The sequence below is a fragment of the Spizellomyces punctatus genome (assembly GCF_000182565.1).
Source record: "Spizellomyces punctatus DAOM BR117 chromosome Unknown supercont1.10, whole genome shotgun sequence".
NCBI classification, from domain to species: Eukaryota; Fungi; Chytridiomycota; class Chytridiomycetes; order Spizellomycetales; family Spizellomycetaceae; genus Spizellomyces; species Spizellomyces punctatus.
In genome coordinates, this window is record NW_015971546.1 from 764,787 (window position 1) to 791,036 (window position 26,250).

At 48.4% G+C, this 26,250-nt stretch overlaps 9 protein-coding genes across 9 annotated transcripts; 5 read left to right on the forward strand and 4 right to left on the reverse strand.

Moving 5' to 3' along the window:
* The first annotated feature begins 891 nt into the window (after window positions 1–891).
* Window positions 892–4,980, forward strand: SPPG_05965 (small GTP-binding protein domain). The gene is made up of 10 exons (XM_016754172.1): window positions 892–1,013; window positions 1,071–1,253; window positions 1,306–1,451; window positions 1,518–1,721; window positions 1,793–1,947; window positions 2,007–2,216; window positions 2,288–3,471; window positions 3,529–3,835; window positions 3,899–4,709; window positions 4,780–4,980. The coding sequence occupies exons 1-10, from the start codon at window positions 923–925 to the stop codon at window positions 4,843–4,845; spliced, it is 3,357 nt and encodes a 1,118-aa protein (XP_016607055.1). The 5' UTR covers window positions 892–922; the 3' UTR covers window positions 4,846–4,980.
* SPPG_05966 (uncharacterized protein) lies at window positions 4,927–6,756 on the reverse strand. Its single transcript, XM_016754173.1, has 2 exons — window positions 5,264–6,756; window positions 4,927–5,210 (listed from the first exon to the last, which is right to left on the reverse strand). The coding sequence occupies exons 1-2, from the start codon at window positions 6,372–6,374 to the stop codon at window positions 5,059–5,061; spliced, it is 1,263 nt and encodes a 420-aa protein (XP_016607056.1). The 5' UTR covers window positions 6,375–6,756; the 3' UTR covers window positions 4,927–5,058.
* A 119-nt stretch (window positions 6,757–6,875) lies between these two features.
* Window positions 6,876–9,042, forward strand: SPPG_05967 (threonine ammonia-lyase, biosynthetic; the record flags this gene model as incomplete). The annotated part of the gene is made up of 4 exons (XM_016754174.1): window positions 6,876–7,751; window positions 7,810–8,423; window positions 8,493–8,818; window positions 8,876–9,042. 4 exons carry the CDS (start codon window positions 6,876–6,878, stop codon window positions 9,040–9,042), a joined length of 1,983 nt encoding a protein of 660 aa, XP_016607057.1.
* Window positions 9,043–9,175: 133 nt separating this feature from the next.
* Window positions 9,176–11,619, forward strand: SPPG_05968 (pantoate-beta-alanine ligase; the record flags this gene model as incomplete). Its single annotated transcript, XM_016754175.1, has 8 exons — window positions 9,176–9,294; window positions 9,365–9,732; window positions 9,799–9,890; window positions 9,985–10,057; window positions 10,120–10,209; window positions 10,265–10,341; window positions 10,404–10,620; window positions 10,679–11,619. 8 exons carry the CDS (start codon window positions 9,176–9,178, stop codon window positions 11,617–11,619), a joined length of 1,977 nt encoding a protein of 658 aa, XP_016607058.1.
* On the reverse strand, window positions 11,616–12,990 carry SPPG_05969 (uncharacterized protein). The gene is made up of 5 exons (XM_016754176.1): window positions 12,618–12,990; window positions 12,368–12,551; window positions 12,147–12,294; window positions 11,998–12,082; window positions 11,616–11,930 (listed from the first exon to the last, which is right to left on the reverse strand). Exons 1-5 carry the CDS (start codon window positions 12,821–12,823, stop codon window positions 11,918–11,920), a joined length of 636 nt encoding a protein of 211 aa, XP_016607059.1. The 5' UTR covers window positions 12,824–12,990; the 3' UTR covers window positions 11,616–11,917.
* Window positions 12,991–13,321: 331 nt separating this feature from the next.
* SPPG_05970 (CORVET complex membrane-binding subunit VPS8) lies at window positions 13,322–19,827 on the forward strand. Its single transcript, XM_016754177.1, has 14 exons — window positions 13,322–13,697; window positions 13,783–13,814; window positions 13,879–13,918; window positions 13,973–14,169; window positions 14,225–14,346; window positions 14,425–14,839; window positions 14,909–15,153; window positions 15,227–15,421; window positions 15,487–15,631; window positions 15,747–15,949; window positions 16,013–16,213; window positions 16,275–19,205; window positions 19,274–19,378; window positions 19,451–19,827. The coding sequence occupies exons 1-14, from the start codon at window positions 13,348–13,350 to the stop codon at window positions 19,709–19,711; spliced, it is 5,442 nt and encodes a 1,813-aa protein (XP_016607060.1). The 5' UTR covers window positions 13,322–13,347; the 3' UTR covers window positions 19,712–19,827.
* Window positions 19,828–19,912: 85 nt separating this feature from the next.
* On the reverse strand, window positions 19,913–23,174 carry SPPG_05971 (uncharacterized protein). The gene is made up of 12 exons (XM_016754178.1): window positions 22,821–23,174; window positions 22,620–22,750; window positions 22,392–22,509; window positions 22,082–22,308; window positions 21,614–22,012; window positions 21,429–21,555; window positions 21,265–21,360; window positions 21,141–21,209; window positions 20,785–21,077; window positions 20,383–20,720; window positions 20,191–20,313; window positions 19,913–20,126 (listed from the first exon to the last, which is right to left on the reverse strand). Exons 1-12 carry the CDS (start codon window positions 22,849–22,851, stop codon window positions 19,991–19,993), a joined length of 2,088 nt encoding a protein of 695 aa, XP_016607061.1. The 5' UTR covers window positions 22,852–23,174; the 3' UTR covers window positions 19,913–19,990.
* An 89-nt stretch (window positions 23,175–23,263) lies between these two features.
* Window positions 23,264–25,084, forward strand: SPPG_05972 (uncharacterized protein). Its single transcript, XM_016754179.1, has 6 exons — window positions 23,264–23,395; window positions 23,454–23,647; window positions 23,722–24,174; window positions 24,242–24,401; window positions 24,469–24,645; window positions 24,708–25,084. Exons 1-6 carry the CDS (start codon window positions 23,331–23,333, stop codon window positions 25,006–25,008), a joined length of 1,350 nt encoding a protein of 449 aa, XP_016607062.1. The 5' UTR covers window positions 23,264–23,330; the 3' UTR covers window positions 25,009–25,084.
* Window positions 24,933–25,767, reverse strand: SPPG_05973 (uncharacterized protein). Its single transcript, XM_016754180.1, has 2 exons — window positions 25,557–25,767; window positions 24,933–25,437 (listed from the first exon to the last, which is right to left on the reverse strand). Exons 1-2 carry the CDS (start codon window positions 25,698–25,700, stop codon window positions 25,153–25,155), a joined length of 429 nt encoding a protein of 142 aa, XP_016607063.1. The 5' UTR covers window positions 25,701–25,767; the 3' UTR covers window positions 24,933–25,152.
* Between the last annotated feature and the right edge of the window lie 483 nt (window positions 25,768–26,250).

Consider the following 26,250-nt stretch of genomic DNA (forward strand, 5'->3'; position numbering starts at 1 on the left):
CTGGGATTCCCGGAAGCAGTGCGGATAAGCCAGCTGTGTGCACTCCAACCGCATTAGATCTCCATCGATTACGACATCGCGAGCTCGTGCTCGCGTCGCACGCATGCGCTGCTTTTCGTCCTTCGCTGCCTCACCGCACTGGAAGTGACCTACGCTATGCTACCTTCCGCAAGAACAGCCGTGGATGGATCAAAAGAAGCTCTCAACGTAGCCATTCTCATTGTCGTTGCACTGTTGGGACCGACATTGGCCGTGTTATTGAAATCTGTCGTGAGTGGGCTCTCGGTTGGACCGTCAAAGTTAGGGTTGCTAATACAATGACCACATTGTGAACCTCTTATCGCAATGCCTTTATGAATTCCGTTATACCAGCGTCTAACCACGCCCCTTCTTACGTCGCCCTCCAAACCAAAGGCAACCTCATTCAAAAAATCATCTAATCATCTACGAAAGCGTTCTCCTTCATCGTATTTCCCTGCAGCGAACAACCGCGTACATAAAACCTCTACGTCTGATGAACCGCGGCTTCCGTTAGTTCTGGTCAAGACCGTGGAATCCTTTGATAAGCTTTGGGATCGTGCTGTGATGACAGCCGCCCGTGCGATTGTGTATATCGCTAGTTTTTTTGGTTGGAGGTTGAAAGTTCGGCAATGTTAAGAGTAGATTATTTATTTTAAGTTTCCCGGATCTTTGTCTGGAGAATGGTGCTTTCTTAGAAATATAGTTCATTTACGCTTGTTTGCCATATCGCAAAACCATCTGCCGACGATGGCTGGCCGCTATCACATGTTGCTATGTGCGCGAGGTGCTGTGCCTCTATCGGTTGCTATGTACGTGAGCAGAGCGTTTAGTCACTGTCCCTTCACACTCTTTTTGGCCAAGAGTGTAATCTCGAGTTCATGTCTGCACTCCGCCCAAGACCATGCCCGCCATAACGCATGCCCAGCTGGTGTCCCTCCAAAAGGACCAGCATAAGATACGGAACATTTGCATCTTGGCTCATGTCGACCATGGTAAGCACATGACCTTGTGCGAATCTGATGCGAGCAGGTGTTGACGTGTACAACTAGGGAAAACGACCTTGTCAGATAGTCTTTTGGCTTCCAATGGCATTATTAGCTCCAAACTTTCGGGAAAAGTGCGGTATCTGGATTCTCGTGAGGATGAGCAACAACGAGGCATCACAATGAAATCGAGTGGAATATCACTGTACTTCAAAATCGTCAAAAACTTGATAGACAGTGCAAAGCAAGGTACTTGGGGTTTGTTTACAGAAGCCGTAGTATAAGTCTGACGCGTCGAAAGAGTCTTCTACTGTAGCCGATGAATATCTGGTTAATCTGATCGACTCCCCTGGACATGTGGACTTTTCGAGCGAAGTGTCAACCGCTTCCAGGCTGTGTGATGGGGCTCTCGTGCTTGTAGATGCAGTAGAAGGAGTTTGCACGCAGGTGAAAGGAGCTATAGGAGATCATTCATGTCACTTTGGGATAGTCAACTTACATATGCATGTGTAGACACATACGGTGTTGCGTCAAGCATGGATGGAGAACGTTCGGCCTGTTTTAGTACTGAACAAGATCGACCGCTTGATTACCGAGCTCAAGCTAACGTCGTCAGAAGCATACATTCATCTGAACAAAATTCTGGAGCAGGTGAATGCAATCATGGGAACCTTCTACTCTGAAAGCATGATGCAGGAAGATGCGGCTCGGTACGAGGTAAAAGGCGAGGCAGAACAATGAGTTTCCTTTATAACCATTGACTTTTGTAATTATTCACTGGAAATTAGGCATATCAGGCGAAAAGATCAATGACGAAGCACGGGAAGGAAGAAGAGGAGGAAATTGAATGGAGACTTGAGCATCAGGACGACTCGACCCTGTACTTTTCTCCAGATCAGGGGAACGTCATCTTCTCTAGTGCAATAGATGGGTGGGCTTTCAGGTATCTATCCACCCTACTGACTCGTATATGGACACTTCGGCTACTAAGAACTTATAAAGGATAGAGCAGTTTGCCCAGATATATGCCGCCAAACTGGGTATCAAAGAGGAGTTGTTACGGAGAGTGCTTTGGGGCGACTATTATCTAGATCCGAAAACGAAAAGGGTGCTGGGACATAAGGGATTGAAGGGCAGACCATTGAAGCCCATGTTCGTGCAGTTTGTCCTCGACAATCTCTGGGCACTCTATGACAGCGTACTGGAAACAAAGTAAGACTTGATAATGTCAAGCATGGATCCTCATAGCATGGATTGGAAGAGCTGAGTTTCGTTTCATATAGCGACCGGGAAAAGGTGGAAAAGATTGTGAAGGCATTAAACGTGAAGGTGCTGCCGCGTGACATGAGATCAAAGGACAGTCGAGCTCTCTTACAAGCGATCATGAGCCAGTGGCTACCACTGTCGAGTTCTGTGCTCCTGACTGTGATAGAGAAGATTCCCTCGCCTGGCGTGGCGCAGAATCTGAGGTTACCGAAGATATTGTATCCAAAGGGCAATCAACCAGAGTTAGCATCGTTATCAGAATCTCGACGTGCCTTTGAAACCGCAATTTACAACTGCGACCGTAGTGATGATGTCCCTGTGGTCGCCTATGTGAGCAAAATGTTTAGTGTGTCTGCTGACATGCTACCAACAAATCGACGTGTGCAACTAACTGCCGAAGAGATGAGAGAACGACGGCGAGCAGCCATTGCGAAGCAACAGGCGGCGATCTCAAAAGGAGAGACGACTAGCGACAAGGCAGTTGAGTCGGGTCATATCCAGCTGGACGATTCTGGGAGTGCTGAAAGTGCAGAGACGGGACCTGTGGTACTACAAGGACCGACAGACACACCATCAACTCCCGAAGTCCCCGAAGCGCCAGCGGAGGAGACATTGATCGGCTTTGCGCGCATTTACTCGGGAACGATAAGAGTGGGACAAACATTTCAGGTATTAGGTCCCAAGTACGATCCAGCTTTTCCCACCCGACACCGGTCAGCGGTTACCATTGAGAAATTGTATCTCATGATGGGGCGTGAACTTCAAGAGTTGAAGGAGGTGCCGGCTGGAAATGTCTTTGGTATCGGCGGCTTGGGCCAGCACGTTTTAAAATCTGCGACCTTGTCCAGTACAGCAGAGTGTCCAAGCTTTGGAGGCGTAAGGGCTGACGCAGCACCGATCGTGCGTGTTGCGCTGGAACCAAGAGAGCCAAACCAAATGGGACAACTGATTGACGGGTTACGATTGCTCAATCAAGCCGATCCTTGTGTTGAAGTGTACTTACAAGAGACCGGGGAGCACGTTATTGTGTGTGCAGGAGAGCTGCATTTGGAACGGTGCCTGAAAGATTTGCGAGAACGATTTGCCAAAATAGACATCCAAGTGTCTCCCCCAATTGTGCCATTCCGGGAGACGGTTTCCACATTCCCAGCCATTCCTTTAACTCTGACTCCAAATGGACAAAAAGTCGAGGATTCCACCGGTACGCTAAATAGGACTTCTCATATGAAACAATCATACTCATTTACATATATTGTAGATCCACTTGACTCTGCCTCTCGACCGACTGAAGTCGCGACATCTCTTCCAACAGGAACAGCCATTGTTCAAACTCCCGACAAGCTGTGTACCATACGCGTAAGAGCAGTCCCGTTGCCGTCACGAGTCACTGCGTACCTGGAGAACCAGTCGAAGACCATGCGTAATATTGTCGAAGAGCGAGACGTTAGTGTGGAGCAAGAGGGAAGCGGTGCAGCGTTCATACGGAAGCTCAAAGACGTGTTCGACGAGGCGTATAGAGAAAACGAAATTAAGGATAAAGAATTATGGAATGGAGTTGTCGAGAGGTACTTTGGTTTAATGCCATAAGTTGGTTTTTTGTAACACGTTCACTAAGATCGTTACGACAGACTGTGGGCATTCGGACCCAAACGTATTGGTCCGAACTTGCTCGTTAATAATGTACCAGGATATGAGAGATCCCCCTGGTTTCGCTCAGCTGCTTCAGGGTCTGGGCGCTCACGGACTCGGTCAGATTCACCTACTGAAGAGGATGAGGGTGTTGATGCTGAAGAGACACTGAATACCTCGATCGAGGAGCTATCTCTTGACGATGGACACATAGAGAGACGCGTACCGAACATCCGACACTACGAAGGAAGTATTAATGCGGGCTTTCAGCTGGCAACGTTGCAGGGCCCCTTGGCCGCCGAACCTATGATGGGCGTTGCGTTCTTATTGGAGGAATTCACGATCGAAGGGTGGCAAGAAGCTTCCGAGGCACAATTAAGTTTGTTGTCGGGACGGGTGATTTCAATGCTCAAGGACGCTTGTAGGCAGGCATTCCTAGGGTGGTCGCCAAGATTGATGCTTGCCATGTATTCTTGTGATCTGCAAGCTCCAGCAGAAGTTCTGGGAAAAGTATATGCAGTCTTGGCCCGACGAAGAGGCCGCATCCTATCTGAAGAGATGCGAGAAGGCACCCCGTTCTTTAACATCAAATCCATGTTGCCAGTCGTGGAGAGTTTCGGCTTCGCGGATGAGATTAGGAAGCGAACTTCTGGAGCGGCAAGTCCGCAGTTGATCTTTAGTGGATTTGAAGTGCTTGATATTGACCCTTTTTGGGTTCCGACCACTGAGGAGGAGCTGGAGGACTTGGGTGAGAAAGCGGACAGAGAGAACCTCGCAAAAAAGTATATGGAAGGAGTTCGTAAGCGAAAGGTGGGTGACCGTTTTCCTTGTCACATTCAAGGGCCTATTTATTCTAAAGCATCGGTGCCTGGCCGTATAGGGGTTATTGGTGGAGAAGAAGATCGTTGAGCATGCTGAGAAGCAACGCACTTTGAAAATCAAATAGATCTGAAAGCTTCCCCTCACCCTTTGTACATGATAATTTAGTTCATAGCTTGTAAAAATACGCATTTTTCACATCTAGACATGATAGAGGAATTTGTACCATAGTATTGAGAAGAGAGATGACTTGTGACTGATATGTCAATCTTGGCATTTTGGCTACATATGTGTTCTATCTACCGCAATGGCATCAACTGCACCACAACTACCTAGCACGTCAATACACCTCGACAGCCAAACACGCAGCCTGATGACCACCCGCCGCTATTTGTATTACAAACCAATCGGTATTCGAGAATGGTAGGAGTTCGCATGAGCTTTCTGAGCATCCTAGGGCAGGCCCCGATTGTGGAAATGCGTTTTTCAAAGCTATTGAAGAAGGTCACAATTGGCCAACACACTGAATGATAAAAATGATATACCTGTGCATCCCTCTCCCCATTTATAGACTTTTCCATTTTTGGTCAGACACAAACTATGCCAATCTCCAAACGCTATCTGCCGAATGGCGTTGTGTGGATTAGATCCATCCGGCAATGTCAAGCCGAAAATGTTTGATCTGTCTTTGCACCAGATTGGAACGACTGGCTTGGTACTTGACTGTTTCGGTGGCATGTTAGAACGCCTAACATCTTGACCAAAAGCTGCATAATGGCGAAAAAACGAAGACAGCTTTGTGAAGCGTAATCCTGATAAATCTGGGACAATTAATGCCTCATCGGCGTTTGGGCTCCACTTGTACACGTCCCCATGGCGCGTAAGAGCTACACAGAAATCCTCACCACCTCCCATTTCGACGTATGGGTTGTCCATAGAGGGCGGAGAAATCGTCTTGTATTGCTGATTCCTGGCATTTTCGGTAGGAAAGACGTAGATCGTACCGGAGCGGGACATGGCGAGTCCGTGGGCCCATCCTGCAGTGACTTTGACGATATCCTTGTCACGAAGCCCTTCATGTTCCCATACCGCTTCCACACTAGAAAAGACAAAGACGCGTTTACGGCCCAAACCGTCTGGGTCTTCTGTCAAGGCGACACCAAAAGTCCTTCCTCCAGTGACATCGAGCACTCTGGGTAGACGCGAGCTAGAATTTGCAACTTGCACCGGTTGTAGATAACTCCTACTTCTATTGTCGCCCCATGTTTCACCGTTCATTTGACCCCAAAACCAGATTTCGCCGGTCACCGTAGAAGCAAGTCTTCCCCATCCGGTGCAAACGACTTTGACCAAATTCTTGCCAGCAAACCTTCCATAATCGATAGGGTAGGTATTACTATCCCACTCAAACAATTTCGGACTCTTTAGGCGCCCATAGAGCGCTCGCCAGCTGGTTACTTCCCGCTGGGCGATAGATTGCAGACCGTAATCTTCAATGCACTTGTGCTTCCAAAGACCCTCATCATAGCCCAAGTCACGAAAGTACCGGTTTGTTTGGCAGACGTTCACCAAATAACATGCTGGAAGATGCCGAAGGATAATGAGCAGACATTCTTCCGGTTGCGTATCAAGTCGTTTGGATAGGGGGGGTGTCATGCTTGGTGTGAACCCTCCGCTCCAGTTTCACAGCCTTCGCGGTGTGATTATGCAAGCATTTCGTAATCCTAGTCAGACTCTTCAGCAGATCCGCCATCTTTTCCGAGACCTTAGAGGCCAGCACAACACTGTAATCTGGCAGCAACTGACCGCAAGTCCTTTAATATTGCTATCGACTTCCGTTTTATGTGGCAGCGGTTCGCTGGTTGCCGATTACTGGTTGCTGAAGCTTTAAAAAGTGTCGTGCCAGGCTCCGCAGACGAGGCCAAACGACATTGTTCCAACGCATCTCCAGCGAGATCTTGTTGAAGTAAAGGTTCAATGGTTATCGTGACTACTAAATTGCCCAAAGTTCGTTCTCATCGTCCTCGTCCAATTCGTCCAATTCGTCCAATTCGTCCTCTGTGTGTTTAATAATTCCTGCCTATAAGTTGGCAGTGACTCATGTGACTCATATTCTGTATTTTTATCTTGTGAAGATCTTGAGGGTCGCTCCGCACCATGGCCCAATTTGACGCTAGCAATCACCTTGCTGACGCAGGGAACATGGCTTCACAAAGCACGTCGTCAACACAAACATCTCACAGCGGCGGGGCCTCGGCGGACACTGTTTCAACGACGACACAGACTACAAGCCATGTCCAGCACTCTGTAGCAACGGGCACCGTTCACACGGACACGACTGAAAGTGGAACGGATCCATTCACTCGTGCAGTCAGAGATGCGGGCGTCATGGTGGGAGCTGTAGAGGGACTTGGTTTGGCAGTGTCTGGTGGGTCCCCCGAAGTTGCGTCTGTTGTGGATTCAACAAGCAACAAGCCCACACACGGGAAGCAGCAAAGTTTAAGTCTCCCAGCGGTTCCACTTGCTCAGTACGATGAAGATATCGATTCCCCCAATGCATCGTCCATATTTCCCAACCCTCATGCCGGCAAACCGGACAACACACCAACTGCTGCAGCAAACTTCCAACTCCCCGATTATGTCCGCTTAATTCTGACCGCTCAAGTGTACGACGTCGCCATGGAATCCCCACTTCAAAAGGCACACAACCTATCAACGCGCATTGGAAATACGGTGCTTCTTAAGCGAGAAGATCTGCAACCTGTATTTTCCTTCAAGTTGCGGGGGGCGTATAATCGCATGCATCAGCTCTCAGAGGAGGAAAAACAGAAGGGAGTCATCGCATGCTCAGCTGGCAACCATGCACAAGGTGTTGCTCTAGCAGCTCAAAAGATGGGTATTCAGGCAACTATCGTTATGCCAACAGTAACTCCTCCGATCAAGTGGAGAAATGTCCAAAGACTTGGTGCGCAAGTGGTATTGCACGGGAACGACTTTGATGAAGCAAAAGCAGAATGTGCGAGGCTTGCCAAGGTACTGTGGATTATTCATTTTGTAGAATTCCACATTTTCTCAAGTCCCAAGTGACTAGGAACGCGGATATATCAATATACCCCCATACGATGATCCATACGTCATTGCAGGGCAGGGAACGGTCGGTTTGGAAATAATGAGGCAATCTGGACCAAAAATTGACGCGATATTTATTTGTATCGGTGGTGGAGGACTGGCAGCCGGTGTTGCATCTTACGTTAAAAGGATCTTTCCCCATGTGAAGATCATAGGGGTTGAGACGCATGATGCAGCGGCGATGACACGTTCCTTGAAGGCTGGCGAACGTGTTATGCTATCGCAGGTCGGCTTATTCGCGGATGGTGCGGCCGTGAAAGTCGTTGGGGAAGAAACGTTCCGGGTCTGCAAGGAGTTGGTGGACGAAACTGTACTGGTCTCTACGGATGAAATCTGCGCAGGAATCAAGGATGTCTTTGAGGACACCAGGAGTGTTGTAGAACCGGCTGGAGCACTCGGTCTGGCGGGGGTGAAGAAATATGTCCAGGAGAAAGGATGCAAGGGCATGACATTTGTTGCCGTGACCAGTGGGGCGAATATGAATTTTGATCGACTGAGATTCGTCGCAGAACGAGCGGAGCTTGGTGAGAACAGGGAAGCTTTGATTACGGTTATTATTCCAGAGCGACCTGGCAGGTATGACTACGGATTTCCGGTTCGTGTTAGCTATAAGTCGGTCGTATCTTACGATCTTTGCTGTCAAAGCTTCATGGATCTGTACAAAGCAATCTCACCACGAGCTGTATCCGAGTTCTCCTACCGGTATGGCGATCCCTCGGAAGCACACATTTTCATGTCGTTTGTGGTAAACGACAGGGAAAAGGAATTGGGAGAGATTTTCAAAGAGCTGGATAGCAAAGGGATGCGTGCCATGGATGCTAGTCGGAATGAGATGGCCAAAGCCCACGCTCGATACCTGGTTGGGGGAAGAAAAGAGGTCGCGAATGAGAGACTTTTCCGATTTTCCTTCCCCGAGCGACCGGGCGCTCTCAGCCATTTCCTGTCTACGCTTCGCCATCCTCTATGGAACGGTTAGTGAAAGTCAAAGTCGCTCGTTTGATGTTTGTGTTCTGATCTGTCAATTGTAGTATCCTTATTCCATTACCGCAATTATGGCGGCGACGTCTCGAGGGTATTGGCAGGCGTCCAAGTGCCACCAGAGACAACACACGAGTTTGAAAAGTTTTTAAAGGACCTGAGATATCCATATGTAGAAGAGACAGACAATTTGGTATATCAGCAATTCTTGCGATAGTTTTTTTGCGAGCACTGTAGAATCATATTTTGTATAACTTATTCAAAAAACCCTTGGTATCACGTGTGTGTAGCCCCAATGTTAGCGCGCAATTCAAACCATCTTGCACCCATCTGCAGCGTTTTGCATCATCATGAGGTACATTAAGACTCCTGTTAGACTCTGTCGCAGTCAGTCGGGACTCTGGCTCGCACGGTTCTACACGACCGAGAGCAATCCCACCAAGAAGGTTGTTGTAATTGGAGGAACAGGGTTGGTATTTTGGAAGACTCGAGTGGTTCCTTGGACTGATATATATAGTGTTTACATGCTTTTGTTTCAGGTTTATAGGCCCATATATTGCCAGATCTGTTCTTCAAGACTCACCTTCTGCCACCGTTCAACTGGCATGCCGCTCGCCGCGCGATCATCCTCAAGTTTCTAGCAGCCACGGTGGTCGGCTCCTACCTTCGATCGCCGCAGATGTTACCGATTCCCAGTCCGTTCGTGAAGCATGTCGCGGAGCATCAGCTGTCGTCAACTTGGTGGGAATCATGCACGAGCGGAGACCACGGTACACATTTGATGCAGTGCAGAACGAAGGGGCGCGGGTGATTGCTCAGGCAGCCAAAGATAGTGGAGCCAAGCTGGTGCACGTGAGTGCCATCGGAGCTGATGTGGAGTCGGAGGTACCTTATGCAAGGACGAAAGGTGCGTCTTTGTGCGGTCAAAAACACCCACGATTGGATTAAGAATGGATACGATATTGGTTCTTAGGACTAGGAGAACAGGCGGTTCTTGATGTTCACCCCGACGCGTCGGTCGTCCGTCCTAGCCTAGTATTCGGAAAAGAAGATGATTTCTTCAACGTAAGAAAAGATGTGCTGCAAACACTTCTTTACCCGCGCAATCCGCGAAGTCTACATCGGTTGCATCTCACCATAGACTGGTGTCAAAACCTAGCGCTTTGCCAAACTCGCAAGAATACTTCCTTTTGTTCCTGTTTTTGGAGGGGGACATACAAAATTTCAACCAGGTATGCTTCTAATGTTCGGAGAGATATGTTATGATCTAGCCCTGCTGATTCCAACTACCCAGTCTACGTGGAAGACCTCGCCCGCGCCATAACACAGTGCATTGCGACTGACAAGGTCAACGGGAAAATAGTTGAAGTAGGCGGACCACATGGTAACGTGTCTTTTCATGGTAACGACAAGACGGTAAAGCTGAGCGTAACGTTCAGTGTATGAATACAGGGACCTTATGCAGCTTATGTTGGATCAGGCTGGGATACGGCGCCCGATCATATCCGTTCCATGGGTACGTGTGCCAAACGTTGAGTTTTTACTGATGCGTTTATCGACATAACCTCCCAATATTAGATCGTCGGTTATATCCAAGGATTTTTTCTGGAGCGCCTACCAGAGAACTTGTTCACTCTCACCCGTGATCAGGTCAAGCTTTTGCAGCGAGACAACGTGGTGTCAGGAAGTCATATGACGCTCGCGGATCTTGGCGTGTCACCGACTCCGGCGGAAGATGTACTGCATAGATATCTGAGGCGTACGCGTTCCGGAACCGGTGTACGTCCACCTACTCGTGAGTTTGTCTCTGCTATGCACCGTAACACTCTACCTGCTGATACATGGTCCTCCAGCCGCAAGCACCCACTCGCGCTCATACTTCACCAGCACCCGTAAACCGCGCATCGTTGAGACGATTGCCGAATATCGCGCTCTACGGCATCAATGGCAGCGACAAGATCTCAGTGTTGGCTTTGTGCCCACCATGGGAGCACTCCATGACGGTCACGTAAGCCTAGCCCGCACTGCAAGGAAAACCTGCGATATCGTTGTTGTGAGTATATTCGTTAACCCAGCTCAGTTTGCTCCCCACGAGGATCTGGGGAAGTACCCACGCACCATGGAGCAAGATGTTGCAATGTTGACGGAGGTCGGTGTGGACGTAATCTTTCTTCCCAACGTCAAGGAAATGTATCCCGCTGGCATCGTTTTGGACGTCAAGGATCAACAAGGCACATTTGTTGAAGTGAAGGGAAAATCCCACCAAATGGAGGGGTCTATACGTCCGCACTTTTTTCGGGGAGTCGCAACCGTTGTAACCAAGTTTCTGAACATTATGCAACCCACAAAAGCATTCTTCGGGCAAAAGGACGCACAGCAATGTGCGGTTGTACGCACGATGGTTCGCGACTTATTCATTCCCACCGAAATAGTAGTCGGTGAGACCGTGCGGGAGCCAGATGGGTTGGCGATGAGTAGCAGGAACAGATATTTGTCGCCAGAAGAGAGAGCTATTGCCCCAGTGCTGTACAAGGCTTTATCTGCCGGCCAAAGAGCCTTCAATGAAGGAACGGCAAAGAGCCGCGACGAGCTGATACAAATTGCAAAAGCTATCATTGACGTACAACATGGTGCGGAATTGGAGTATTTAAGTGTTGCAAATCCCTTTTCTTTGGCGGAGGAGGAGCAAGTTGGGTCCGAGGGTGCGATATTTTCCGGCGCTGTTAGGGTGGGTAAAACGAGGATCATTGACAACGTCCTTTTGGGTATATCAACCGAGACTTGGGTCAAGTGAAAGCGAGCTCTGTTTTTCCTCTGACGCAGATTTCTTTGAGGTACTCTTTGTATGATGCTCAATGGTGCCTGTCATGTCAAGGACACCTGCAATAACTCAAGTGTGTACTGCCTTCTATAACTGAGAGCAGATCCACTATTTAGAACCTCGTTCCCCCTAAGGGAGGAGCCCAGGCTTATGCATCGCAGATTGTTTCTATTGTACGCTAGCTTTCCATTTGATCACGAAACCAGTTTCATAAGATATAAGATATATTCGCCCAGCTCAATTCCACTTTAAGGACAGTTATACAATTACACTAGCAGGCATATCTGAAAGACGACGAAGGGGTCAGAGGAGTCTGTGTGAAGTAAGCAACCGCGCCCTCTCAATTCTCACCGCTTTGTCCATTCGCGAGCTACTCGATCGTGCTCTTCGCGGTCATGTAAATACTGTTGAGCAATACTTCCCACAAGAGGGTCATCTATTTGATAATATCTTAGTGTTTACGTGTGGTGGGTTGACAGCAGGAACTCAGAGGTACGCACGTGGATTCGCATCTGTTAACAAGGAACAAATGGATAGGAGGACCTTTGAAATCGTCAAAGCTGGACTCCAGTTGTCCTTGAGAATGTCCAAGCAGATTTCTCCTTTGCTGTTAATATTACAATGGTAGATTCGAGTGCGGTATGTGACCTGTAGATGATAGAAGGAGGACGATGCTCAGCAACAAAGCAATGTGGGAAAGTTGACAAAAGCTTCAACTAACCTTCGGAGGCTTAAAAGGATAGTCTTGTGGAAAATGAATATCTAGGAAGAACACGCCCCCTGCATATGGTGACCCTGCAGGTCCCATTATGGTCGAAACCCATTCATATAGGTTGTCCCCCTTGGGTCCCGCGCTACAGTTGCATGGAGGATCCAGACTGATCTCTGCAAGTTCCTTTTGGATCCTAGAATGACATAAAGACAGTTGGCACATTTCGGGATAAAGGGGCAAATTTCAATTTGGATCCTACCGCTTTGCGCTGTTGCTCATACTTGCCCTACCGATTCTCGTTGCTGCGGATGCCGTCCCCTTAGATGGAACCGTGGCGGGGACAGTGGCGGTTATACTGGAGGAATTAGTGGTAGACGGTGGAGTAGACTGTGCGGTCGAGGAGCTTCCGTTGGCCGTGGCTTGGCTCGAGGAGGCCGACACTGTTGTGGTGGTTTCGGAACTCATTATGACTGACTGCGGGGATAATGGACGGATTTGTAAAAAAGCACAAGTCTAGAGTGCAGCAAGATGAAATCGGGGTAGTATCTAGGCAAATCGGTCTTATTGACGGATACTAATGAGCAGGGAAACGCCAACGGAGCAGGGGGAAATGGGGTCGATGTCGATGGGTTGAAAGGAAAACCAACCTGCTCTCGATCATGACCAAAGGTCGGAAGGTCACATTGGAATGCATTAAATGCACATGTCCGAATCGACGGACGGATGGATTGCTTAATTGAATCCGTTGCTATGCGCGGTCGTCAGGTCGCCTCCGACACAAGTCGAATCACGTGCTTGGGTTCGCGTCGGCGCTGCTCGCTCGTTGTTGTCACTGGAGGTTTGCCATCCGAGCGGGTCGTCCGCCGAAGCTTTCCCTGCCTCCCACGCTTCCTCGATCCGGGATATCTCTTGGCTAGCCGTACTTTGAATAGTTTTGCCTCCATATGAACCAATGGGGAGATAACTTGGACTCCCACAAAGAATTGCACATGAGCGACCTGGGAAGCATAGAAGACCATTTTGACAGTTTGCAACAAGGCGGTCAGGACTCAAATGCGCATCACACTCGATTGAACGGTACTACTCAGATAGGGGGAATAGGGACTGTGTCAGAGGATCCCTCTGGTTGGAGACCGTTTGGACTGGGGTTCAAAATTCCGGCGTGGGGACGGAGGAGCACAACGAATTCGAACTTGAGTCGAAGCAACAGTGAGAGTCGATTGTCTGTGGCAAGCTCCACAGGGAGCAATGGAGATCTTAAGGGGGAGTTGGGCAGGACTTCGGATAAGAGAAGCTCGCATCTCAGACATGAGGTCGGAACTCGAGAAAATGCCGATGGGTATGTGAAACTTTAAGACGATGGCGTAGTGCACCTCCATCTTTTTCAACGTGTGGAGTAGACTCAGACTCGTTCTTTCTGCTAGCTTGTCTTTGATTGAAGACTCGGAGCATCACGGTGAGTATCGACGACATCGATGCAGCGGAAAAGGCGTTCTTGTTTGACTTTGGACAAATGTCAGATATTCGAACATTGTCAGAACTGACCGCGCGGTTTGCAAGGTATGCATTTTTGGAGAGCCGTCGTCAGAGTGTATGGCTTATCACTTTCTGCAGCTTGATCATTCCGGGTGACATCGCAGATGCCGATCAACAAGTGCTACAGACTAGAATTGAGGAACTTCAAACATTACAGCAAGATGTCCTGGCGCATATTGATACAAATGATCTTGAAACAGACGAAAAGGCTCGAACACTACTGGAAGCCATCGTGGAGGAGATCGGCGTATATGGAGAATTTTTGGAATCGAGTGGTATGGTCTCATCAGGTGCGCACGCACGCGTATTGTACTCATCCGAGAAATGCAGAGAGTGCATCTGGTCTCGGCATTTTGGCGAAGAACGGGGAAGAAACAGATGATGTCATCAGCTATGGGAGCTCCGCACAGACCCCCGATGATATGCGATCCTCTGGTTCACAGACATTCGAAGTACGTAAAATGCAAAACATATTATGGTATTAGTACTTAGGCTGCAGTATCGCTTATCGTACTACCCTATAATTCTAGGATAGTACATCGGATGCTTGTTCTGATGTTAGTGGTTTGGCAAGTCCTCCTGTACAATCCCCAGCTACCCAACCACCTCGCCCGTTATCACATTTCCGACGAATTTCAACCTCCACAGTTGCCTCTGGTGCATCTTTATCATCTTCCACAATCCCCTCCACTGCAGCCATGTCAGCAAGTAATCTAAGTGTGCTTGCTGGGCAGACGGTTCCACCTGGACCAAAGGATGTTCTGCGATGGACTTCGTTGCAAAAGTTATCGATGCAACTCATGTCAGGTGCCATGAGGCAAAAAGTTGGCGTTCCAACCGTCTTGTCTATTTCAGGAGGTATCCTGATTGGCACATCCTGGTCGATGATTCTTGTTTACGACTTTGCGCAAGTCTTGAAGACGATTCTTGGGGATCCTGCCGATGGTGAATAATGTACCGATGCGGACATTAGAATGTCGGCGTACGGCTGACTCCATTTTCATTTTAACGTAGCAAGTAATCCAGGGCCCGTAACAGCCGTTGCTCTTGCACCGGATCATAATCAGCTGGCTTGTGGTTACGCACACGGATTAATTCGTGTATGGGACATTCAGAGACGTGCAATCGTCAAGTCTATCATTCCTATTGGCGTCCAGCAAGAGGCGAAATCGAAGAAAGATGGACATGCACAAGGTGCGGCCATCATTCACCTTGCTTTCATCGGAACCAAAGGAGCGTTCGTATCGGGTGACAACCAGGTTTGGCAATACCCACTTTGGGTTGCTTTTGTTGGCATACAGCGTGTGACTGGAATATTGTATCAACCTGCAGGGCTCCGCTTTCTACCATGCATCATCGAAGGGACTCGTCATGAGCACTCAAGTATCCACACGTATTCACCCGAGCAGCTCCAACCCAGCCGTATCGACAACCCTCTATGCATTGTCTGCCCTCCCCCGTGTGTCAGGTCATTTACGATACCCAGGCGATCATTTGGACCTGATAGCCCTCAGCACTCCGTACAAGGTACATGCCCTGTTTCTCACCCTGCCCTCCATGAATGAAAAAACGTGGCCTAACTTGATGAATAGATGGCCATCATCAGTTTGAAGCCGGCACCGCAAACGCAGTTCAGATTGTCATGGACGCGAGGATCTACCGTCACCAACCCGTCTGCGCTCGCATGCTCGATTTCGTGTCTCGCATGGTGTCCTCCGTCTAAGCAGGATAAACATGGTGGGTGGAATAAATGCCTGACTCGGTATGGTGACTTTACCATCGTCGATGACTCTGAAACTTACCCAGGATTACGCTCATCACATTCCGTATGTCCGGAATTTCATATAATCAGGAAAGATTCCAGTCCTCAGCAATCCCCTGCTCGCTTGTTCGTTCGGCAAACAGCTACGAATCATTCGCGTATCCTGGGTATCTACCGCAAAGCGGAGCAAGCGAGACTCGGTCAACGTACAGTCGAACGCAGTGGACTACTCCGTCCAAGGAAGCTGGGTCGCAAATGATGATATAGTTGCTCTCCAGTGGATGGACGATAAGGTAGATTGTTGTCACCAATCGTCCCTTATGGATCCATGAGACGCTAACTGATTGGTATCGTAGCTACTGTTATGTCTAACTAGTCTGCAAGAGCTAATCCTTTTCGACGCTACAATCATGAGAGAGATAGAGCGATCTGATGTCAGCATGCGACAGATCATCTCCTCAGATTACTATACGCGTAGTTTACAATCGTTGCGCGTGACACCAGCAATGGCATACCATCAAAGCATTCGTTCATATAAAGGAAGATTGTTTGTTTTGGTAAGGCAATTTGCCGCTACTGGTAAATTACTTGACATTTATTTGGCTTTCCTCCTGCCAGGGTCAGCGAGAGCTTACAGTAGCTAGCAGGCTGTCCTGGACGGATCGCCTCAAAGCACTTGTAGTATCTGGCAATTTTCAGGAAGCTATAGCAATGGGTCTTACTTTCTATTATGGCAGCGCAAAGCGCGCGGTAATCGGATTGCCACCAGATGATGAGATGCGACGTACTATGGTCGGTGACCATCTTACAGACCTGCTCTTGTCTTTTATCAACATGTCATTGACAAGCTATGACGCAAGCGACCAAAAACTTCTTGAGGGAGAGGATATTTCCGTGTTTCGCCAACTGGCGGCTACGGCCTTTGATACGTGTTTAGCTATTGGCCGTGATGATCTTCTCTTCGGCGACATCTACGAAAACTTCGGTGACAAGAATCTTCGAGTAGTTTTCTTCGAGCTCCTGGAGGCGTATGTGTTGGATGAGCGGATTACCACCTTCAGTAACCCGGTGATTGTCCAGGAATTTATTGCATTCTATGAGATGCATGGGTGGTTGGACCGACTTGAGCAAGTGATCTTGCACCTTGACCCCATGGTGCTGGATGTACATCACACTGTGGGCCTCTGTCTCAAGTACGGATTATACAGCGGTTTGCTCTACGTCTATAACCGTGTTGGCGATTTTGTGACACCTATTATCGAGCTCCTTCACCTATTGGAGTTGCACGGGAAAGCGAGAAACGACAAAGGGCACTCAAATGGCAACGGGTCAGCGCTGTCTACATCCATAGCCCATTCTCCGGAGGATGCGGTCTACACGTTGTACGTGTACCTGGCTTATATCCTTACCGGGAAAGCCTTTCCCGTTGGACATCTCGACGAGAAGGAAGCTGTGGCGGCCAGGGAGGATGTCTTCAGCTTCCTGTTTTCACCTTTTCATGCGATCTGGCCTCCTGGCACCGGGGCCTGCAAACTCGGGCGAGAACCATATCCATACATTCATTTGCTATTAAGTTATGATCCTCGAGAATTCCTGAAAGCTCTCGGGGCCATTGTTGCGGATGACGCATTGCAAAACAAAGATCTTAAAATTAGGCCAAATGTCTTTGTAGCCGACGAAGATGGCATGGGCCGATTTGCTGATAGGTACGAAATCAGCCGACAGTTCATTTTGAACGCCTTAATTTCGGCGGTAGAGGGAAGCAGTCCACCGAGCGTAGATATTCTGTCGCTGCAACATGGAGAGTCAATTTACGAGAATAACGTGCTGGATCCTCGCGACGTTACCCTTTGCTTCTGTTTTGTGGCACGCATATATGCAAACTATCGCAGCACTGTTTCCCTACAGAAGGATGTGCTACGAAGGGTCCTTTTGTGCTTGATGACATCACCAGACAGTACAACGCGTGAGGAGAGACAGCGGGCCATTGTGGGCGTGCTACTGACCGGTTTTGAGCCAAGCAACGCCGAACAGGATAAATGGCTGGACCTATACCAGCAAGGCGGTTTGTGGCGGCCCTACGAATTGGCAGCTCGCAAGCTCCAGCGCTACGAGCTCGTAATTTTGTCTTATTTAAATGACCCTACGCGCCAGGAGCAGGGCTTTCACGCGATTTACGAACTGCTGGAGAGTGAAGCGCTAGCACCTCGACAGTCTTTGGCGGTCAAACAGAGTGTATTGCAAAATGTCGTACAACTCACGCATATAGATGAAGTGGCAACCACGGATCTTATGTCAACATTTTGGCCAACAGAGCATAAAGCCGTTATTCGCACCCTTTCCCCGAATGCGGACGACTTGTTCACCTATCTGAGAGGGCTTCTCGATGCCGAGTGGGCTCTATCTCTTCGAAAGACAGCCGACCGTCCTCGTCGGCGAAGACCAAAACAGAGTACATCTACTACAGACCTTGGGGAAGAAGTTTATGAGAAGTATATTGAACTCCTATGTATACGTGAGCCCCGGGAGGTGAAAAGATATCTTGATAGGCTTAGCGTGGATCACACTGGATACCCGTATGCATTTGATCGAGTACTGGCTCTATGTAAGCAACACAATGTCCTTGATGCCGCCGTCTGGATTCTGGAAAAGAGCGGGAATTTGGAAGGTGCCCTGCGGCTGATAATGGAAGGCGTACAGGTTGCTGTTGAAATTATTACCAACACAGGGAACAGGTCAGGAGAAACATCTGGGGAGATTACATCCCTGAATGCACTTGAGCACATCAAACGCCGGATAGACATGGCCTTGGATCTTTGTATGAGAAGCTCGGGAAGACTTGGCAAAGACGAGTGTGAATCTCTTTGGTTTAGTCTGCTGGATGCCATAGTTGAGCCACAGAAGGTAACAGCGCCTCCTTCTCCTACACGACCGGAAGGTGGACCCCTCAGTGCAACCTTCGACGATGAGAGAGAGCCGAAGGTGGTTGAACTGTATGATTGCCTCAAGAACAGTGCCCGCACACTACTTTACGCCATGGTTGGATATGTGCCATTCCACTCAATCCTCTACCGAATTGTCCAGTCACAACGTCGAGCATCCTTTGGCGAGCATAGAGAGATTATCTTTTCCATGCTTGATTCTTACAGCTACGAACGAGAACTTCTTCAAGCCACAAACCGCATATTGTCGATCGACGTACACGGCTCACAAGCTCGCAGCACCTCACTACGACGAAAAGCCTTGCGACCTTTTAAAGGACAATGCGGTGTATGCAAACGGATGCTTCACATACGGGCCATGTCTGACTTGCAAAAGATAAACAAAATTGCTGTGATGAAATGTGGACATGCTTTCCATGCGACGTGTTTGCAGACTGACATGGAGCGGATTGCGAGCATGGAGGGATGGGAAACTGCTGGTGACGCGATTTCTGGGTCGGGATGGTGTGTAATTTGTGCAAAGAACAGGGATAGGGCCAAGGCGGCCGCAAAAAAGTTAACCACTAGTTCGGCTGAGAGAACGAAGGAAAAAGGAAAAGATAAGATGGTGTGGCTCTGTCTTTGCATGTGTTACTGCCTTCTGTCAGATGACATTGACTATATGTTCATTTCCAGGCTGTTGTGGCGGACGCAGAGGAGCCACCAGATACACAGCAAAAGCAACAAGTGCAACGAGCAAACGCCGAACTCTTCGTTCGGCTCTCGTCCCACATGCCTACAGTATGTACTACCTCGTACTTGACAGAGAATGCAATTTTGCCAAACCGCAGAGGTGATAACCATTTGTTACAGAATGAAATATATAGGCTCCTCCATCCACACCGCGCCAGCAATGTTGAGGATATGATTAACATGAACGACGACGTCATCGACCTTGGAGAGTCGCCATACGACTCGGTGTATGGGGATGGTCAATCTGCTTACCGGCGAGGATCAGAGTTCCCATCGCACCAGATTCAACATATACCGTCAAGCATTGTCAAAACCCCACATAAATATTTCTTGAGTCTCGCCCCACCTTCAATGCCTCCTTCGATAGACTCTGTTGACTGAGTTGAGGATTGGGAATTCTGTGTACCTAGGGATGTGCGCTTTTCTATTTTAGTTTTTTCTTCCTGTGGCTTTTGATAAAATAGTGAAAACGAAGGCTGTTTGTCTCTTTCTTTGGACTGGAGTGCAATGTGGAATGAACGGTCGAGTGTGCGCCAAGCACACTAATTTATGCTGGCGCTACAAAAGTAAAAGATTGCACAGGGCAATCGCACAAACTCTCATTGGCATCTTCAGAGCAATCTTCAGCATTTGATCATTACATCATGGTATCAAACTCTATCACGAAGCAAAGACGGCCAAATCCTTTAGTGTTTCCCGTACGGCCCCTCCAACTTGTCCACCTGATCGCTTTAGTTCCTCCAAGGTTGTAGATATCTCGATGAACCCATGACGACATGCTCTGCATCGTTGAATTCTGTCAAAGAGGCAAAAGATGAGCTTGTATTGCGGCGATTTCCAATCAAAAGGACCGGTCTTACCGATCTTCTCTGCTGATATCGACACCTGGAGAGGACAGATTATCTGCATTCATGGTTGATATGATAACATGAGAGAAGCTCTTCACAAGAAGTCGTATCGTTGCGCAGGCCGTGACGATAAAACTATGGTTGGATGAATTCAGTTCGCAAGATACCTAGTTCTGATGCGAATCAATTCAAGTGATCACATACTCTTCATACATCTCAAACAGCAACTCGTTCAACACGGGAAGAAGCAAAATCGCAACGTCCAGCGTCAACAATTTCGGTTTTAAATTGATGATTCTCAATAAATCGATGCATACGCTCGAATCTTTGAGTTCGATCATTGTTTCTATGGCCTGTCGGATGTTGGTTTCGTCCCACGTTTGTCGGATGCACCGAATACTGGTTAAGCGGGAGTTGAGAATGGAAGTGATGGAAGCGTGCCGGAACATCAGGGAATCTATAATGTCGTTATCGGATGTCGGTGGAGGAGCTCCAGGAGAAGATGGGGAGAGAGGAAGAGGTTGGGCGCGTCGTTGAGCATTCTGGTATGCCCAAATGGGTGAGATTTGTGCAGGTATACACACGACCCTTGCAAAGTACATGTACCTGTAAGAATTTTGCCACATCCAAATTGAGTAATCTCTGGCCATTCCCAGACGGCACAAAGGAGTTTGGGCCGCGTGAGGCGTGTGTGTGAAGTTGTTGAGCAAATTGTTCGTCAGCACTTCGAGAGAATCCCGGAGCTGTCGCTGGCCTATATCCAGCATCTTCTGGGAAATTCAGTCGGTCCAGCGAAGTAGACATGGACCGTCCGTACGGTGGCGTGTCACTTGGTTCTGGTTTCATGTAGGGTGATGACATCGATTTAGGAATACCATACGGTGGTGTACGCTGGGTACCTTTTGTATGCAAACGTCAATAACGTTTCCACGCGCACTCTGCAACAGAAAAACGTCACAAACCAGCATTGTTTGGCTGTTGGGATGGGGGCGGGGTATGGTGTCGCTCCGCAAACTCCTGTCGTTGTGCCGCTGATAGTTTATTAAAACCTTATCCTGCATGTTCTCGATAGTAAATCATACCCACCAATTTTTGAGACAATGTCATCCTGAATTGTTGTTTGAGACCCTCGTAGTGATGATTCTATTGGAGCACTCTGATCCTCGCTAATGTACAGTCGGCCTACGGATGATTAAAGGTTGATCCCGATGATTTGACGCAATGGGCTTATCATATCGCAAAAACCTTACCAAGATCGAGCTCCGCGCTGTCGATGTTACTACGATTTGCTCCACCATACGGACTCTCAGGACCTTGTGTGAACCCTGCGGGTGCAGCCAAGTCCGGCGGTCGTCGGTCCGTTGGGCTTAGATGCGGCTGAGCAAGTTCGTGTCAGATGCCAATCCGATATGTGATTTGATGCCCCGCCACTTACCGTTATATCCACCCCCCACACGCTCACGAAATTTTGATCCAGAGCACCACCTAGCACCTTCCCCTCCTCCAAGAGAATTCTCATGTCCGCAATGTTGGGCCAGCTAACCGAGATAACGTCGTGGCATACAGCGGGTTCCCATGTCCATATTTGCAGAGAATCAGTATATGCAGCATACACTTCATGTCCTTCCGGATCAAATTGCAATGCTTGCGGCCGGCCGGTGCTTGCGGGGGTGGCGGATATACACTCAAATGTTTGAAGATCGTAAAACCTCAAGACATTATCGGCGCCTGCTGATACCATTAAAAATTCGGAAGGGTTAAAAGCAAGTGCTGTTATAGCGCCTGTATGATCGGAATATGAATGTAAAAGTTTCCCGGCGGTCATGTCCCATATCTAGATGTAAGGCATTTTCAACACCATTACAGTACAAACCAAGCGGAAAAGTTCCCTCTAATACCGTACCTTTACTGTTGCATCACTGCCTCCTGTTGCAATCCATCGCCCATCAGGTGTTATACGAAGAATATTGACTGCGTTTTGATGACCGTGGTATGTCTGAATACATCCCTTCCGCCGAACGTCCCATATCTTAACCGATGAATCAGAAGAGCCGGAAGCAAAGAACTCGCCAAAGGGGTGAAATTCAACGCATCGGGCTGCAGACTTGTGGCCAGCTAAAGTTCGTATTACTGTTACGCGAACAAACATACCGATGAGATACCGATGAGATGAACAACAGTATTAGTCGTGCTTACTGTAGCTTAGAACGTACCTTTTGCGTGTTCCAGGTCCCAGAGCTTGATCGTTCCAGAAGATGACCCTGCTACCACGATCTCCTCTGGCCAATCTAATGTAACACATTCTATTGCACTTGCGTGCCCGCTAAGACTCTGAAAGCAATAAGAGAAAACTTATCAGCATTCTCTTTCAATGCACACGCTGTGTGGAGGCAAACAAGATGCTTGCCACACTGTTTACGCAGTAATTCCTCAACACTTACCAATATCGGTGCTGTTTTCCCAATAGCCCACAAGTTCACTTTTCGATCCTCTCCGCCCGTAACCATCACCCGCCCCGACTTTGGTCCTATTCGCAAGCATGTTCCGTTCGCATTGTGTGCGACAAAATCATCTACGCATGCCCATGACCGTGTTAGCTTGTCGACGACTATCTGGCGCAAGTTTTGAACGATACAACATACAGATCTTGGACGCCCTGGTATCGTTGTTCATTTTTCACGCTGCTCACGCAAATAGCCCCTCTACAAATCCCCCGACGCTTATTCCTTCTCTACAGAGAAAGTTCTATCTGCTCCTGCAAGGTAGCTGGTATGATATTTGCGTCGTGACAAGGCTGAGAGACTCGGCTGAGAGAATTTCAGTGCGAATGTTGAAAACGGCCCGCGATAGGGCACGCAGTTCGAGCTGACAGCAATATAGGTGTCCTAGATTACAAGGAGGCCTCGTTTAGGTGGAATATCTAGGATAACTGTTCAATTCTAAAAGGTAATCGTTTCTTGGCGATGTTTGGTGCGAAAGCCCACGGTGCTTTGGGCATGGCCTATTTAGGTTCAAATTACAAGCATTCAGCGCGAACGAGTCTGAGTCAGCGTCGCTCTTTGGGCTCTCCTTCCTTCCGTTCCAACAAACGTCTTGGTTTTCTTTCTTTTTGCGCTCTCGGGCGGCCTCTTCTTTTCCGTCGTCCTCCACAAATGGAATGCGGTACATGCGCTTCAACGCATAGGAAATTTTGGTGCTCCAGCTGCATAAGTGAAAGGCAATTGCTTCGCTATAAACTCCACTCTTTTATTGTTGCTCACTCGTCTATTTATCAGACTTCAAAATCACGTATCCAACTACACTGTACTCGCCGTTGAGCGGGATTCTCTGGCAGAGCGCATTCATACAATCCTTGGCTCTAACCGACCACCTACTGGAATATCACCAGCCGAGGAGGCAGAGGCAGCAAAGGGACGTATAAAAGCAGTAGAGAGTTCCATTGCCGCTGCGAGGGAAGCAGTTCAGAAAGGCAAGCTTGTGCATGTCTACATGAGACAGAATATCTCCGAACGTTACGAGTTTATTGAAGAAAATCACCTCTAGGTAGAGAAGAGCTCAAGACTGTACGCCGTACTATCAATCAGCGTCGTCAGATTCTAGCGCAAGCACACGCAACGTTAGAACACGAGCGGTTACGAAGTATCGGGAATATCCGACAGGAAGTGGACCATGGACGGGGAAAGTATCGGCAAGCGGCCGAAGTGCTGATGCAGTCCCGTCGGCTGTTGGTACGAGAAGTTGTGTCCATATTTCGGTTGAGAAAGGTCCAACGTAAACAAGGCAAAGAAGCGATTGGTGGAGGTGTGATGAGCTCTGCAATCTCTACATATTCTGTTCGTAATGGAACATCATCATCATTGGTTTCATCGGGGGTGACCACGACACAATCTCTACCCATCGCACGGACCTCTACTAGTGCGTTGCTCTCTTCTTCACCCGACGTGCCTGAGTATCGTATTATTAATGTTGGATTTCCGATATTCGGGTATTCTCTGAGTGAGTGAGTGACCCGAGATGCTAATCGCCGTGCTGCATAGCGTCTCTATTCACACAACCTGCACAGGCTCCCCGCATGAAAGATTCAATGCTGGACTCGGTTACGTTATCCACATGACCATACTGCTTTCCCACTACCTTCATGTGACGCTGCCGTTCCAAATCGTCAATAAAGGTGCTCGATCTTTTGCGCAAGCAGCCTATGTGGATTCTTCGTCCGAATTCAGGTTGGAGGACATGTAAATATGCTTTTAATCGCATGCTCCGTAGCACTAATTGCACTTATTTCTACAGTCACTTGCCGTTGTACCTTTCCGATAATAATGTTGAAGCGTTCACTGTGGGACTCTCAATGCTTAACTATAATATTGCCTACTTGTGTTATACCCAGGGAGTCGATATTCCAATTTATCAAGTACACAATACGCTTGAGAACCTGGCATTGTGCTGTCAAGCGCCAGATCTGGGCTGGTGTGTTCATTCATGCCTAGAAATTGGTCCGAAATGAATTACTCAATGATTGTCTTTTTTAGTGACGTCAGCCGTCCTCGCCGGGACAGTCCTCACGGCCCTCAGTCCACTACAGCGTCGTACCCATCTCCACGGGAACCATTCTCCCTGGACTTTCAAAAAGTGGTACGGCTACACATTGCAATAAGGACACGGAGATGGGTGGTGAGCGAGATCGCCGCGTTAAGAAATGATGGTGAGCCAAAGTCAGAATATACGATATCTCCGTCCTTGAGACAGATTTTGGAGGAAAATTCCGAAGATGAGGATGAAACTGTATCTGGATGGCATTTAGTAGATGAACCACTGCCGCCGCATGTATGATAAATGTATGTAGATATATGTTGTGTTGTATATAACGTTAAATCGGAAGAGGACGTACGATAAGTCTTTCACCATATATGCCTCTATTTACAAGCGGTCCTTCTCGGACACTTGTGCCCATTCCCACATGAGTATCATAGTATTCTAAGCATAATTTTTGCTTCGCTGGCCAGCAAAGTTCCCTTCAAAAAAGTCCGCCAAAAAGTCAGAATATTTCCCTCTTCCGTTGTCGTCCTCGAAAGGTCGGACTTTCCGCTCGGGCTGCTCGTACGTGTTGTTTGGGAAGAACCGCTGGACATGGTCATCTTGCTTCCATTGTTCAAGAGTCTCAGTGAGCTCATTTCGGCCTTTGAAGATGAGGATATCAATGACTTGTTGGTTCTCGATGGAGCGATTTGCTTCGAATTCTCGGCGGAACCTTTGGCGAACCTGGTGTCGAAGTAAAGAGTCAGACCTGTATTATACTGCAGAAGGACTACACCAGCCATTGGTTGTGCTTTTTGCTGTTCATTCCGGGCCTTAATCCTGGTTCCTATATACTACCTTACCTTCCACACGGGATACGGCAGCCTGTACATTTCTACAATGTCAGGAGCCGCTCGGACGCAGTCTCTGAACAGCTGAAGCACGCGCTTCCGCTGTTCCTGGGCATTCCGAGAGATGATGGTAGGAAGCGGTTTAGTTAGAGTCATGGTTTGGGTATGTTGCGGTGCGGTATTGGTCCAAATCGCAATCCAAACGCAACTCGCCTTGGTGAAAGTTGAGTCTGCCCCCAAGGCAGTCATGTGACTGGAATCATGTGATCGATCGGTAGCCACATACGCCACTTTCAAGCGCAGATCAATGAGCGCTGATAAAATAGTTGATCCATTGACAGATTCGTTCAAGTAGTGTTTGATCTGCAGTAAGCGCACGATATCTGTATGGGCAAGGCGCAAAGTAACTCAGCGGTCTTTTTACGAAGAACAAGACAAGTACTTGTATACTGGGTTTGGAACAACCCAACCTGGCTCCGGCATACTCTGTGTGTCCACCTTGTGTTTAAGCAAGACTATCCTCAATCTCAAGCCCCCATATTTCTCTGGTAATTCAAAGACTACATTCTAGAAGAGCCGTTGCACCTCAAAATAAGAGCTCAAAATGCGACTACTCTTTAACATTGGAGATTGGAGATTGATTGCCCATGCAATAATACGGCCACGTGCATTGGTGCTAAAGAACCCCGGCCACAAAGGCACCATT

What these genes read in the sequence shown, in the direction of transcription:
- SPPG_05965 (XM_016754172.1), top strand. Translation starts at nt 923, where the DNA reads ATGCCCGCCATAACGCATGCCCAGCTGGTGTCCCTCCAAAAGGACCAG. An exon ending in AAAAGTCGAGGATTCCACCG is followed by an intron (nt 3,472 to 3,528) that starts GTACGCTAAATA and finishes CATATATTGTAG; the next exon opens with ATCCACTTGACTCTGCCTCT. An exon ending in AAGGAGTTCGTAAGCGAAAG is followed by an intron (nt 4,710 to 4,779) that starts GTGGGTGACCGT and finishes CTGGCCGTATAG; the next exon opens with GGGTTATTGGTGGAGAAGAA.
- SPPG_05966 (XM_016754173.1), bottom strand. Translation starts at nt 6,374, where the DNA reads ATGACACCCCCCCTATCCAAACGACTTGATACGCAACCGGAAGAATGT. An exon ending in ATGGGGAGAGGGATGCACAG is followed by an intron (nt 5,211 to 5,263) that starts GTATATCATTTT and finishes CTTCTTCAATAG; the next exon opens with CTTTGAAAAACGCATTTCCA.
- SPPG_05969 (XM_016754176.1), bottom strand. Translation starts at nt 12,823, where the DNA reads ATGAGTTCCGAAACCACCACAACAGTGTCGGCCTCCTCGAGCCAAGCC. An exon ending in ATCCTTTTAAGCCTCCGAAG is followed by an intron (nt 12,295 to 12,367) that starts GTTAGTTGAAGC and finishes TATCATCTACAG; the next exon opens with GTCACATACCGCACTCGAAT. An exon ending in GTTAACAGATGCGAATCCAC is followed by an intron (nt 12,083 to 12,146) that starts GTGCGTACCTCT and finishes ATTATCAAATAG; the next exon opens with ATGACCCTCTTGTGGGAAGT.
- SPPG_05970 (XM_016754177.1), top strand. Translation starts at nt 13,348, where the DNA reads ATGAGCGACCTGGGAAGCATAGAAGACCATTTTGACAGTTTGCAACAA. An exon ending in CCCTCAGCACTCCGTACAAG is followed by an intron (nt 15,422 to 15,486) that starts GTACATGCCCTG and finishes CTTGATGAATAG; the next exon opens with ATGGCCATCATCAGTTTGAA. An exon ending in AAAAAGGAAAAGATAAGATG is followed by an intron (nt 19,206 to 19,273) that starts GTGTGGCTCTGT and finishes GTTCATTTCCAG; the next exon opens with GCTGTTGTGGCGGACGCAGA.
- SPPG_05971 (XM_016754178.1), bottom strand. Translation starts at nt 22,851, where the DNA reads ATGAACAACGATACCAGGGCGTCCAAGATCT. An exon ending in GCAGTGATGCAACAGTAAAG is followed by an intron (nt 22,013 to 22,081) that starts GTACGGTATTAG and finishes CCTTACATCTAG; the next exon opens with ATATGGGACATGACCGCCGG. An exon ending in ATGTGGCAAAATTCTTACAG is followed by an intron (nt 20,721 to 20,784) that starts GTACATGTACTT and finishes TGGGCATACCAG; the next exon opens with AATGCTCAACGACGCGCCCA.
- SPPG_05972 (XM_016754179.1), top strand. Translation starts at nt 23,331, where the DNA reads ATGGAATGCGGTACATGCGCTTCAACGCATAGGAAATTTTGGTGCTCC. An exon ending in GAGGGAAGCAGTTCAGAAAG is followed by an intron (nt 23,648 to 23,721) that starts GCAAGCTTGTGC and finishes AATCACCTCTAG; the next exon opens with GTAGAGAAGAGCTCAAGACT. An exon ending in GATATTCGGGTATTCTCTGA is followed by an intron (nt 24,175 to 24,241) that starts GTGAGTGAGTGA and finishes CAACCTGCACAG; the next exon opens with GCTCCCCGCATGAAAGATTC.
- SPPG_05973 (XM_016754180.1), bottom strand. Translation starts at nt 25,700, where the DNA reads ATGACTCTAACTAAACCGCTTCCTACCATCATCTCTCGGAATGCCCAG. An exon ending in TGCCGTATCCCGTGTGGAAG is followed by an intron (nt 25,438 to 25,556) that starts GTAAGGTAGTAT and finishes CTTCGACACCAG; the next exon opens with GTTCGCCAAAGGTTCCGCCG.